General features: G+C 42.0%; 1 protein-coding gene across 4 annotated transcripts in view; it reads left to right on the top strand.

Annotated features, from left to right (window-relative positions):
* The window catches only part of LOC102229620 (sushi domain-containing protein 3-like), a 41,934-nt gene extending 30,633 nt beyond the window's left edge, over positions 1-11,301 (top strand). For all 4 annotated transcript variants that reach the window (XM_023350259.1, XM_023350260.1, XM_023350258.1 and 1 more), the window contains 4 exons: positions 8,162-8,353; positions 8,513-8,666; positions 8,734-8,919; positions 9,726-11,301. In XM_023350259.1, coding sequence (XP_023206027.1) covers positions 8,162-8,353; positions 8,513-8,666; positions 8,734-8,919; positions 9,726-10,062 — 869 coding nt within the window. In that variant the 3' untranslated portion in view covers positions 10,063-11,301. The remainder of the gene's footprint in view (positions 1-8,161; positions 8,354-8,512; positions 8,667-8,733; positions 8,920-9,725) is intronic.
* The last annotated feature ends 2,307 nt before the right edge of the window (positions 11,302-13,608 follow it).

Below are 13,608 nucleotides of genomic sequence, written 5' to 3'. Positions count from 1 at the left end.
ATACAGTCTCTTTGACAGGAAAAATCCTGATCCTGTAGGGTTTGCAAAACTGGCAAACCCTGCAGGATCAGGATTTTTTCCAACAAGAATCATAAGTAGGGTTTAGTTAGTGGCCTCTAGTCCAGAACTTGTGATCTGTGGTGACAAGTTTACTGAATTGTGAGTTTTTAAGTTGGTAGCAATTTCTCATCCCTATAAATAACCTTTACAGCAAAAAAAGAAAAAGAAAAAAATCCAACTTTCCTACCCCCTTTAAACGACAGCGTTGGGATTTCTGCCGGCCTGAATGGCGGGTAGAATTTCTTCGGACATAAACACACATATGTAAATGCCCCAACAGTGCCGGAGGTATTTATGTCAGCAGCTCACACTGGCGTCACTTCAGGTCCCCGCCGGCTTGGAGAGCTTCGGACAAAGACGTCCCTCTGTCTGCTGTCTGTCAATCCAATATAGCCGTTGGCAGTGACTCTGCTTCGTTATTACCTTCCCACAGTTTAAAAGTGGCTCCTGAACAAAGACACTTAGTGAGGGACTGAAATGAGCCTTGCCCCTCCTCACTTTGGTGAGGCAGCGAGAAATTAAATGAATTGCAGGAGCCAGGAAGGTAAAGATGTAGCACGGTTAAACTTGCGTAGAAAGTTGTATACTAACATGCCACAGTTCAGGTTGATGGACTGTATAAGACACATTTGCCACAATTATTGCATCAACCCTCAATCCATGTTTCTGTTACGTGGAAACATTGATTTTTATTCATGATATTCAGACAGGAAACAGGCAGCAAGGTTAGCAATCTAACCCCAGACAGCTGGTTCATGGACTAATAGCCTCTGAACATGTGGGTCTCACTCTACCACCATGCCAGCAATGTCACCTTGTATGACATTTTAAGTGAAACTTTAAAGGTCGGTCTATTAGTGCAGTAAAAGTCGATTTAGTCAGTTCAACAATGTTCCGTGAGTTTTCCATTGGTAGATCAAGGTTTTCAGTGCGTTTCCAAAACCTTAGAACTGGCTTTGGAACCCTTTGAAGACAGATTGATATCAATGACTTTGTTTTGGGGCCATAATGTGTCCAAAAACACATCTTTTATTCTACTTTATATTTTGTCAGGCAGGTTCTGTTAAAGTGGAATCTTCATTCTACAAGTGTGGCAGCAAAAAGCTAATGAACTTGAAACAAAAAATGCCTTTAATATTCACTATAAGTTTATTATTTAACCATGGAGACCATCACTGTTTTGCTTCTCCTGCAACTTGAATATGTTTTTTCCCCCTTTTCCTGATGCATTTTTTTGACTGATCTGTTAAAAATTAATTCACAAGCCAACGAGTAAGCATTTCCGTCTGCAACTGCGATGAAGGCTAATCACTGGCTGGAAACAAGATGGTCGTGTCTAATTGGGCATGTGAAATAAGCGCTGGCGTATGAGTCTTGTCAACATTGCAGTTACGTTTCCACAAATTAGTAGTTGCCATGGAGATTAATATTAATGTTTTTGGAGATGGGCACTTTGGAGGTGGGTTCCTCACTATGTGGATGTGAATATGGGTGGAAACATGGGCTGGAATGTGGGAACGTGGGCGGGCCAAGAACGAGGAGGAGCTGTACTGTAGTTGACATTCCTGGCTAGTTTACACTAGTTCCTCCGAAGTCTCTCAGAATATTTGATCGTTGCGGGTTTTCCAAGTCCAGTTGACGCTGTATGTGCTCTTCCGCCACAATTGACGAAAACGTTTGGACCTCAAAGTTCGACCACGGAATAGTCAACTTGCAGCTCAACTTTTCGCCAGTATGGTCTCGCTGAAAATGGTGGTTGAGGTGTTGACGTAAATCCACGGGCCAATCAACGAATGCAGTCTGCTGCCAATCAAATGGCTTGTATGCAGTACCCGGCTTGGTTCGGCTTGTGCCACCCCTGAGGTGGTTCCAAAAAATGGGGGAGGAACTGCGCAGGATGGAGACAAATCTGGCCCGGGTTGACTGGAGAAGAACAGGTTAAAGCCACACCTGTGGAACACACACTCTGTTATCAAGTCCTGGACTAGAGGGGACTTTGGTTTGCTTGCAAAACATAACCTTACAGGTTTTTCTGGCCCGTAGTCCCCCTGGTTACACTAATTAAAAGCTCCAGGTCACTTTACACTGTCTGCTGCAACAGTGACGTAGGCGTTTTAGCTTGTGCTCTATTTACCTGGGCAGATTATCTTCTGTCAGTTGAAGCTAAAGCTGTTAGTTAATTGAGAGAGAAAGTACCTTTGTGCTTCTGTGTATGAAAGAATGCAAACATAAGACGTACATGGTGTGTCTAAATGGTACTGACTTCATGTTTGTAAATGAAAACTCCAGAGGTTGTAGGCAATATACCCAGGGCTTCATGTGTTTGCTTGGGGGACATCTCCTACGCAAGCAGAGACAGAGCTGAGGGGATTAGGTAATCAGTTGTGGTACAGCGCGTCAGCGAGTGGCAACTGAAATAGATATGCGGATGGGGAGGACACAGAGGAATGATGTTTGAGGTCAGATCACACAAGAGAGCATCTGGAGCAGAGGGAAAACAAAAGCTGGGGAAGGGACACGTGGAAGGGGCACGTCGGCCGTCAGCCACGAATACCATCATTCATTAGCTTCAGGTCCGACTTTCAGCATCTGGTAAAGGCTGACTCAGATTATTTGTATTTTGGTGCATTGTTTATTTGGAGTGTTTCAGATCTGTCATGTCCAACTTCGAGACATTTCTAGAAGTCTTTTGAGTTGTGAGTCAGAGAAGGAGGGAATAAAGGTTTTTCAGAATGCATGTGATGGAAGAAGCCACGTGTTTTTAGACTTTAAATTGGTATAAATATGTTCAGGTTGAACCACGAAGAAGAATGGAATATTCTGTAGTACGTCGCAAAAGTACAGCTTGAACTTTTCTACATTTTAGCAGGTTGCAACCGCAGAAGCAATGCATGCTTGATTTCTGATAGTCCAGTACAACTTGGTGCGTAAGTGGAAAGTAGAATAGAAATTATACTAGCAATACAAACATTTTCATCAATAAAAAGTGTGACATGGATTTGTTTTCAAACACGTTAAGCCCCCGTTTTGCAGAAGCACACAAACCCTCTAGGCAACCTGTTCCCCTTCTCGCCTGTGGTGGCGCTGTTTCTTTTTTGTGTTAAAAGAAACGACACAGAAGCCTCTGAAGAAGACACAGAGTTCACAAAATGTTAAACAGTAAACTGACACTGAAATCCTACAACCAGATGTTATTAGTTGTAGGGTTTCTCTTTTCTCTTTGGTAAAAGACCAAAGCTAGCATTTCTCTCGCTAGCGCTAGACTCGCATGTTTGTTTTGTGTGTTTGCGTTTACCCAGAATGCCCTGTGCTTTCGCTTGCTTCCTGCTTTCCCACTTTCAGTCACATGTGTATTCAAATCACACCAGAGTTCATTTCAACCTTATTGAGATGTAGATTTGTAGGCAAATCAGAGTTAGATTACGGATTCAAACCCCCCCAAATTAACCAGATTTTCTAAGCAAACAAATTGGAGTTGGAGTCGGTTGCTCTGAGTTTTATTTAGGAGTATCAGAGTGAAAAGACCTGTACACCAAGAGATTTGGGAAAACTATGATTTCCCTCCACCACTCTGTTAGCTTGCCTTCTAAAATCCCATTAATGTTTGTAAAAGTTATTGGTAGTAGCTCGGCAAAATGTGGCAAAAAATAAATAAATAAAATAAAAATCAGGTTCTCCGGGTTTATCTGTGAAAAGTTTGTGGGAATAAGGTCTAATCTTTATTTAATCACATACTAGTCCAAGCGACTCTCCTCACAGAGACAAGTGGGGATAGTCATGAAGAAGAACGCAGCAAAGTGAATGTTTGGTTGGCACTACCGGGTTGCCGGGGTCGGATGTGTCGGAGTTGCATTAGTGAAGCAAGAGGATTAGGCAAATAGAGCAAAGAGCTAAGTCAACACACACACACACACACACACGATGCTTGAGCTGATTTCAACCACTTGCTTTTGTCATGGACACACAAATTGGTGTGAAGGAAACGTTCTTTAAATAATATTGGCATGAGTTTTAGTTTTTATTACTGCTGCTCCCCACCAGTAGCTTCAACCCACAGGGAGATTTTGTACCTTTCTCTGGCCACTGAGGTATGGAACTGGGAATGTTAAAATTTATGTGATTAATTATGTTGTTTTTCTTAATCTAAACACAAATTATTTTTAGTGCTTTTCCACATACAGCCTGTATACGCATCTCACTCTACTGCTTTTTTCCCTTTTGTTTTAATAAAGTAGGAAGACCTGATGTTGCAAAAAAATAAGTCTCCCACATCACTTTTTGTTACCTTGCATTTGAGGCTGTAGCAGGAACAAGATGAGCGCCATAGAAGCTCGATTGCCACTGACTGTTTTGACAGTCACTCGCTTCTGGATGCTGGAAATTGAAAGTGAGACTGAGGACATCACTTACTGTGGGGTTATTTTGCATAATAATTACCCAATATTATTATGGGTGATAATAATTTGCACAGTGCATAAAATGTACTCATGGAACATTAATATGTCAACACAGTAACTCAACGGGAAAGCAGCGTACCCATTCACAGTAGGTCATTTTGAATTCCACACCACTGATCCAAGTGTACAGGCACTATTCAGAACAAGCATTCTTCAAAAGTGACACCTGGGGTGCTGTGGTGGCGCAGGGGCAAAGCACGACCCACGTATTGAGGCTTTTGTCCTCGTGGCGGTGGTCGCAGGTTCAATTCCCGGCCTGGTGACATTTGCCCGCATGTCTTCCCTCTCTCTCATTACCCTGTTTCCTGTCAAACTACTTCCACATAAAGGCCACTAGAGCCAACTAAACCTTAAAAATAAAAGTGACACCTAGACCTCAAAGATGTGACAAGAGTATTTTTTCACCAAAATCCCCCACATTTCTCCACTTGTAGACCCTAGATGAGTCTTCAGCCTGAGGAGAGATCTCCAGAATCGATTGCCCTGAGCTATCTTGTCCACCTCAAGCTCTGAGGATTTCTACAGCAACTGTAGTCATTTGTAACGCAAAAGAGCAGTTTCCTACACTGAGTTACTGCATCAGGCAACGGTCCAACTCTTTCTGTCTTCCATAGGGTGTGTGTTACTCTGACCCTACCCTAACTGTAAGGCACAATATGAGAGTAGCACTCATCAAATTTATAACAAACTTTGAGATGGCTGTAAATACGTGACAAAGAAAATTCCAGCCTTTCCCCCACTAAGTATAGACGAAGTCCAAGTTGCCAGCAGTGCGTATATGAACATGGGAATCAGTTCTTGAATGTGGCTAGCATTGCTTTGAGTGGTTGGAGAACACAACACAACGCAATCGATTGTCTACTGTTGTATGCCAACAGCTTTAGGTTGTTTTTTTTTTAACTTGTGTGACTTAAACATGTGGCATGAGACAATTTGTTTTATGTGTCCTCTTTGCAGTCATGACAAAACAGCACTCTATCATGTTACTTTTTAATAAAAATAGATCAAGGCAAAGCAACAAAAAACACTAAGCACCCCCGTATCGTTTAAGATTTGCTTCTTTTTATTTCTACAGTGACTAAATGATCCGGTTGCTGTATTCTTTGGTTGATGCAACAATCTGGTGGTGGATTTAAATAAAATCCCAAAACAGTAACAATAAATGGGGATTCACTGCACAGTCAGATAAGCAATACATGAGCTCCCCGTTTGCCGAAAAGTGGAACGATAATTTACTCGGATGCATGTCACCTCCTTTCAGTTTAATGTCCTGATCTCATTCAGATGCAAATTTCGGTCATTTTTATCCTTTTGGGCAGATTTTAGATGCGTCAAACACATGAAAGACAATCCTAGTCTGTTTTCAGCAGCAGGAATTATGGAGGTGACGCACAGACCTACAAAGCACACCCAATTCCTACTGAAGTAATGATATTTTGTGACTGAAAAATCAAAGTGTGGAGAGTCATTCTACAAGTTTACATTTTTCAACTCCGCTCCGCTTTATCTGCCTCGCCAGTTTCTGGCTCTGGACTTCTAGGCGTTCTGTTCCCTAGTTAACTCTGTTACTGTTTGTTACTTGTTACACCATGTAATGCTGCAAACACTTCAAAATCATCAGTCCTAAAAGGTTCTGTCCCAGATACTGGATGTAGGCTAAAGACCCTGGTCGAATTTGATGCAAAAATGATTGATAATCCCCAATGAAATCACTAAAACCAGAGTTAAATGAGGATTTGGCAGACATTGTCTTCATGGTTCACGACAGTCAGTAATGGCATTTCATACCGTGTGTTATCCCAGAGACACAGGTTAGGAAGAGTCCAGAATGCAACAGTTTGCTTAGCGACCATCTACAAATTCTAGTAGGACAAAACACATAAACAAAAAACTTCTAGGTGACCCAAACACTGAGAATCAATACTGAATTTGGAAACTACTCCAGACTAATAAGGTTTCTCAGATTTCATGAGATTTTTATTGATGGCATGGAAAGATGTGGGTCTTTCCAAGATGGTGGTTTGAATTGACAAATTGGCAAGTTGACATGGTGACCAGAAGCAGGACATTTATGCCTAGAAATCTCTGAAGTGAATAAGTTCAAAGCAATTCTGCTAAGAAGACTGGGCCAAAGTTCTTCCACAAAGATGTAAAAGACTCACTTCAAGGTATCGCAAATCCTCAATGGCAGATTGTTCTTGCAAGCGGCGGCGCAGCCAGCTATTATTTTGAGGAGGCAATTACTTTTTTGGGGGCCAGGTTCACTTGAACAACTTTTTTTCTCATGATAATGAATCTGCGTTTTGTATTTACTCAGGCTATCTTTGGTTTATGGTAAAATTGGTTGGATGATCTAAACAGGAGCAAAGAAAATAAAATAAGAAATATGCAAGGCAACAGAAACAAATCCATCTAAAAAAAAAAAAAACAAAACAAAAAAAACTAACAGCCTGCTCATTTTTTCCCAGCGCTCTGTCCTGTATCCCTATATGCACGTGTCTGGTGTGTGTGCTTTGACGTGACCGCCATCATCTTTGCACAAGATCACGGGATCGTCTCTCTCACTGTCTCTAGCATTGCAGAAATCCTCCCATCTGTCACTCCTAATCAGCAGAGAGCAGCCTGCATGTTCACAGGGTCTTACAGTGGGATGACATAGGCCCCCCCCCCCACACACACACACACACACACGCACACACACCCACAGATTACATTCATGCTGACACAGTAAGTCATAGAGCGGAATCCTACTCCCCTCTGGCTATTACTCATTATAGCGACATCTGGAAACACGAAAAAGCCATTAGAACATTTACAATCTGCACAAAACTTCCTTATTTATGATACAATTTATTACTTGTTTTTACAGTATGAATATGACGTGAATTATGTAAATTCGAGCTTTGCAAAATCGTAACGCAATATTGCTACGCAGGCTGGGTCTGCATCAAAAATGGATTTCAATCTACTCATCAGTTCGTCCATTTGTCCATCCAGCAGTCATTGGGCGAGAGGCGGTATCTACAACTTGCATAGATCCTCAGTAATGTGGGAATATCCTCTATAATTTTATAGAAATCTTACATATTTACAAAAGAGGAGGTTGTGGAAATGAGAAAGGAACTAGGAGAGTTAATGACAGGTGAGTGGATGCAGTTGGGGAAAGAGGGTGATGGAGGGAAATGAGGAAGTGATTAACAGCTGGGAAGGGGAGGGTAATAGTGGGATGAGGTGAGGGGAAAAAAACAACAAAGAGAACTGAAAGGGAGAAAGAAACCTGAACTAAACAATAAACCGAAAGATACACTAGCCAAAAGAAACAAATCTCAAACGCAATGAGACTAAACTGACACAAGGGATAAACTAAGGAAATAACCAATAAATGATCGTAATATATACATAGATGACACACCAAGTCCAAGCACTAATACATCATAACCCAGTTTTAAAACGCCCAGACTTTCTTTGACATCTTGTCATAATGACTTCCAACCGCAAGAACGGTGGAGGAAGTCATTATTACCAATTTTACAGCCATACCTGGTATACCTTGATGGCGCTTGCTGTCCCATCCGCTTTACAGCGTAAAAATAAAAACAAGGGTCCACATGATAATGCTTCGTCTTTGTTTCCCTTTCAATCAGGTATGTCCTGCGTCCCGGTCCTGCCACCTCGTCGGGGCTCCTTCTACGTGGAGAGAGGAACAGGCATGTCGGTGGGCAGTGTGCTGGCCTTCTGGTGCAGAGAGGGATACCAGCTGGTCGGCAGCGACAAAATCTCCTGCCATATCAGAAATGGCAAAGCGCAGTGGAGCAACTACCTACCCGTCTGCGAAGGTGCATAGATCCACCTTTTAATGGGTTTATGTATACTGCGTTATTAATGGCCAACTTCATTATCTCATTATCTCATGGCTCAGCCTTGAAGTCAGTCCAGTCCAGATGGAAAACAAATGATTGGAAGTGTTAATATAAGCATGCTTTATCCTATAACAGCGATCCCCAGACCAGAGGACCGTGGACTGAGAGTGGCTGTGTTGGCTTCAGTTGTGAGTGGCATCGTCATTTTTGCCATGTCCTTGTCCTTCCTCGTCTGCTGCCTGCAGGAGCGATCTAGCCGGGACCGTGCCAAGAAAGACGGCCGGAGCAGGTGGGCTTGGACGTGAGAGACATGTTGGTTGTTCTCTAGTTAGCTGAAAGACCTTTGTCTTGGTCAGACGCAGAGAGAAGAGATCAGGCCGCCGCAGTGAATGCTGGCTGGAGACGGAAGAGGGAGAGTGGGAAGCCTTCCCTCCACCCAAGATTTTCCACCTGTCCCAAAGGATGGACCCCCGACTGGCACCAGACAGTCCCCTTTACCTGACAGGAGGTCTCAATGGATACGAGAACAGAGGATACCAACGGTAAACCATCTTTACAAACCAAATCAAAATGATTGTAAAGTTTACATAAAATAATATCCAAACTCAAGATTTTCTACACCTCAACATAGTGTATGATAAACTACTTTATCATACACTACCTTGTTGTCGCACTTACACTCAATACATTTTAGTTTTAGACAAACATAACCTCAGTAAATACAAAAACTGTTTCTTACATACTGTCATCTCTCTAAAACAAGTCATGTGTGCCAAAAGATTATTTAGGGGGGGGGAAATCACTTTTGGCAATAACTGGTGTAGGCCATTATTTTAGGAAGGAGACAATATGCTAAAATATTAGATTTTACTCTTTGACTGCTAATGGACAAATCTCATTGGCATTTCATGATTTGTTCAAAAAATGTGCTTCTACACTGGAGTTGTACACTAGCTATTACATTCAATCATTATTAGGGACAATGGTTGTGACCATGGTAGGAGTCTATTCCACACTCTGTCACTGAGTCCTTGGACAAGACACTCCACCCACCTTGTCTGCTGATGATGGTCAAAGGGCCTACCTCTATCAGTGTGCCCCACAGCAGCTGTAGCTACTGTCCAGTAGCTAATGGTAGCTTTCTACCATTAGCAGGTGACAAGCTTGAATTGAGGAATGACTTAATGCAATGTGAAGCGCTTTGGGGTCCTTTGGACTTGATATAGAGCTATGCAAGTACAAGCCATTTACCATTTGAGTCTTGGAACTTTAGACACTTTGAACTCCAATATTGCATTGGCTTGCATTGACTAACAGTGTTCTTCTCGTTGTTCTGTGTCCCGTTCAGGAGTCAGGAGAGTCTGCTGAAGACCTCTCTGCCTGGACTCTACCGTTCTGAATCCCAGCTGTACCCACACGTCGTCCTCCAGAGGGTTCCTACTCCTACTGCACCCTCTGCTCCTTCCGCTCCATCGGCTCCCCTGTACCTCCACCTTCCCCCGTCTACTTCGGCAGGCTCCTCTCCAGCCCACACCATTACCCAAAGCCAGCCCCGGATCATGGCGCAGTACCCCACGCCAACGTATCCGCCCAACCCCAACACAGCTGTGCCTACTTACCTCCACCCAACACCAGCTCCTATTTACCCCAACCCTAACCCACCACCTCAGAGGCCATGGCAGTAGCTTTGTCTTCTGTTGTCCTGCTCTAAAGGGTTCTACAGGTTCTAGCTGGCTATGCAGAAGAAGAGCAAAGAAAGAAAAGGCCCGAGTCACATTTTGAGAAAGCCTTTTAGGTTTTCTTATCCCCGTTTTCTCTGTTGAAAATGCCCTGCTCCAAAGCAGACATAAAGGAAATGCAGCAAACAACAATGTACTCCTTGTTACTGCATGCTTGAAGCACTTTTCCTACCGCCAGCACTTTACCAGTGAACAGTTGAGTTTTCTTAGTTCTACCTGAAATGTTGGTCATCAGCGAAAACTCTGCTTTCTTACAAGGAACTCTGTCAAGCCAGTAAACAAAGGACCTTGGGTTGGGGTTGTAATTTCTGCACTAACCTCATTTGTAAGAGAAACCTGCCATAGTAGGTGTGTTTAGGCAGCTCTAAGCCATTTAATGTATTTTCTATCATTAACTGCTTTTAAAGAAGATCCCTATCAGCCTTTTTTCAGGTGTTGCTGATCTAACTAAGTTTTAACTAAGTGAAATTATGCTTATGTATTGACTAGAGCTGTGAATTAACTAAGGAATGCAGGTCTTCTTAATATTCTTGTACTTTCTGGTCCTATGACTACAACAGGCACTGTGACTGAAAGGCTGCTGTTGTTCCAGCCACTAAGCAAATCTATTTTGCACTATTTGTATGGATTTCAAAATGTAGCAAGAGCTTCTCAGCTGATCTTCAACACCAAAACAGTTCAGTTAATGTTTTCTCTGTGTGTTATCTTACAAAAGTCAGCACTCGAGTGCTTGACTAACTAGACATTGTGACATTCCCCAACAGGGGGATCGTGATTTGCTTAGATCGGTTATATAGAGCTTTCTTTGAGAACCAGAGTTCAACGAGTAACCTATATATTGAAGATGATCATTTTTAAGATAATCTCTGGCTTTATATAATAAAAGTGGTGTAAAAGAATGCAAATCTATTGTTGATCCATTGTAAACTCTGTTGAGTTTGTGTATAAAGTCTAGCCGTATAGATAGTCCCTTGCAAAAGTAAACATACAGTCTCTCTTTCAGCCTTCCACATTTTGGGTGGCAGTGAAGTACAATTTCACAACTGTAATACTTTTGGGGTATCTGCTAGCTTTGTGTCTGCCCTTCTGTGCACAAATGCTCCAGCTCAATAGGAATTGGGAAGCAAGCCTAGGATTTAGGTCGGGACTTGACTGATCTAACGAATAAAAGTGCTTTGATCTAAACTGTTCTGTTGTATTTCTGGATGCATGTTCAGGATGATTGTACTGCTGGACGGTGAGCAAGTCTTTTGCAGCCTCTAAGAAGTTTTCTTCCATGATTGCTCTTATACGCTTGGCCTCTATCCATTTTCCTTTAACAGCGACAGATTCCCTGTCGCTGTTAAAGCCGCATGAATCTGGAAATGGTTTGTTCAGGATGTTGTGCGATATTAAACCCCTTCTCCATTGTCAACTTTCAGTCTAGCCGGTTAATGTCTGGTTTGGGTCTAGCCAAATACCTGTTGGCAGTGTGTTCCTCACTATATGGGCAGGAATGTGGGAAGGTGAGCGGGCATTAACTCTGGTCAATATGTCGATAATATAATTTTGACTTTCATTATGTTTGTTTGTTACGGGTTGTTCTGAACCATTGACGGAGTAAGCGCTCTTCCGCAAGTACCGCCTATGCCTGTCCAGTGACATAGAACTACGGGCCAATCAACGAATGCAGTCTGCTGCCAAACGAGTCGCTTGCATTCAATACCTGGCATGACCCGGCTAATCCAATCCCTGACACGAATCTGTCTGGAACTGACTGGGGAAGAACCAGTTAAAGCCACGCCCCTGGAGAAGAGGCTTTATCAATCTGACCAGAATAACTTCGTCCATGTTTCCTGTGTCCCCTACAAGAGTTGTGGTGATGACTTCCTTCTTGTCATTCCTCCATAAAAGTCTGTTTGTGCTGCATTGACTTATAATTATTCTGCCGACAGATTCTCACAGCTGACCTGTGGATGTCTGCAACTCTTCCAGATTTACCACAGGCCTCTTATTAATCATGCTTCTCTGCTTAATATTTCCTATGGCAACACATTTCTACCAAAAACGCTGAGGAGCGAATTAATGGGCTCTTTGCGCCTCAGCTTCCGCGTTCGGGAAAAAGCGGCTCAATCGTTTCCGATCTATTGAAAAAGGCTCTTTGCACTGGGTGTTTGCAGGGCTTGTCCAAGGTAACAATTAATGATGAACGTCAATCCGAAGCCCCAACAAGTAAGCTGGAGAAATGTTTTAAGATGTTCACAGATGTTCGTTATACACTCACAGATACAAAGGTGAGTTTTACTTTCTTTAAACATTGTGGCTAACATTGCTTTTAGCTTATTCTAGTAGGCAATATTCTTGGACATTTTTCTTGTAAAAATGTGCTATTTAAGTATCTAAACATTTTTCATCCATTCTAACGGACAATGTTTTTACCTTGTGAGGTCTGTGAATAAGCATAAATGTCCCTGGTCAGAGCATGCTCTGTTGATTAATAAATGATGCTCTGTTGTGTTTCCTTAATACACTCCTCAGGGTTTTTGGCAGGACTGTGATGCCATATTCTTCTTACCTGGCCAGCCATTTTATTTGCAATTACTAAAAAGCTAAATTTGACACAGGTGGACTTAATTAGATAACTTCTTAAGGCGATTTGTTCCTATAAATTTCAGAATTAGTGTTAAAGAGACTAGATGCAAAAGACAACATTTTCTCTGTAAAAATTTTTGCAAAGTCTTGCATTCTTTTTCTTCCACTTTATAATTATACCCTACATTGTTCTTGGTATTCCACATGAATTCTCAATGAAACATATTAAGGTTTGTGTTTATACCATTATAAATGTGGAAAAGTTCAAGGGGTTTAAATACTTTTGCAAAGCACTGTAGGTAAACTCCATAACCTTAAGCTTTGTTTTGTCCTATTAATAAAAGGTTTCTGTTTATATTGTAGGTTTGTGGTGCCTTTCTATCCTAAAGAAAGATATAAAACTTCAGATATTTCACAAAAAGATACTAACATTCATGGAAAAACCTCACATAACCTTATATTAAAGCAGAACGTACGGCGCCCACCGTAAGAAAGGCTTGCGGTACTTGACCCTAACTTCACTGCGGTACAGTATTCAATTATGCTGCATAACTGACCAGTACAGTTTTGCGTGGGAACGCAAAAGAAAAAAACTTCCCTATGTCCCCTAAGGGGCTCCGTAGAATACAACATACGAACAACCGAACGTATGTATTTTCATCGCAAAATATGTCCAGTCTCCATTAGTGCTCTATTTATATGACACGTGCCAACATACAACATGAATCGATGTTGTTTTCGAATTGATGGGAGAATGTCATTTCTGTTGATTTACAGCACGAGCGAGCGACGCGTCATATTTTCAACATTTTGAGGATCCAGTGTGTCACAAACTGCTGTTTGTTTGCTGGTTGGAGATATAAAACAGATTACATCTCGATCCCAAACACTTAGCTTATTTTCTTCCAACCCAGGAATCAT

The sequence above is a fragment of the Xiphophorus maculatus genome, chromosome 17 (genome assembly GCF_002775205.1).
Source record: "Xiphophorus maculatus strain JP 163 A chromosome 17, X_maculatus-5.0-male, whole genome shotgun sequence".
In the NCBI taxonomy this organism is placed as follows: Eukaryota; Metazoa; Chordata; class Actinopteri; order Cyprinodontiformes; family Poeciliidae; genus Xiphophorus; species Xiphophorus maculatus.
This window is presented reverse-complemented; position numbering and strand designations above follow the sequence as displayed.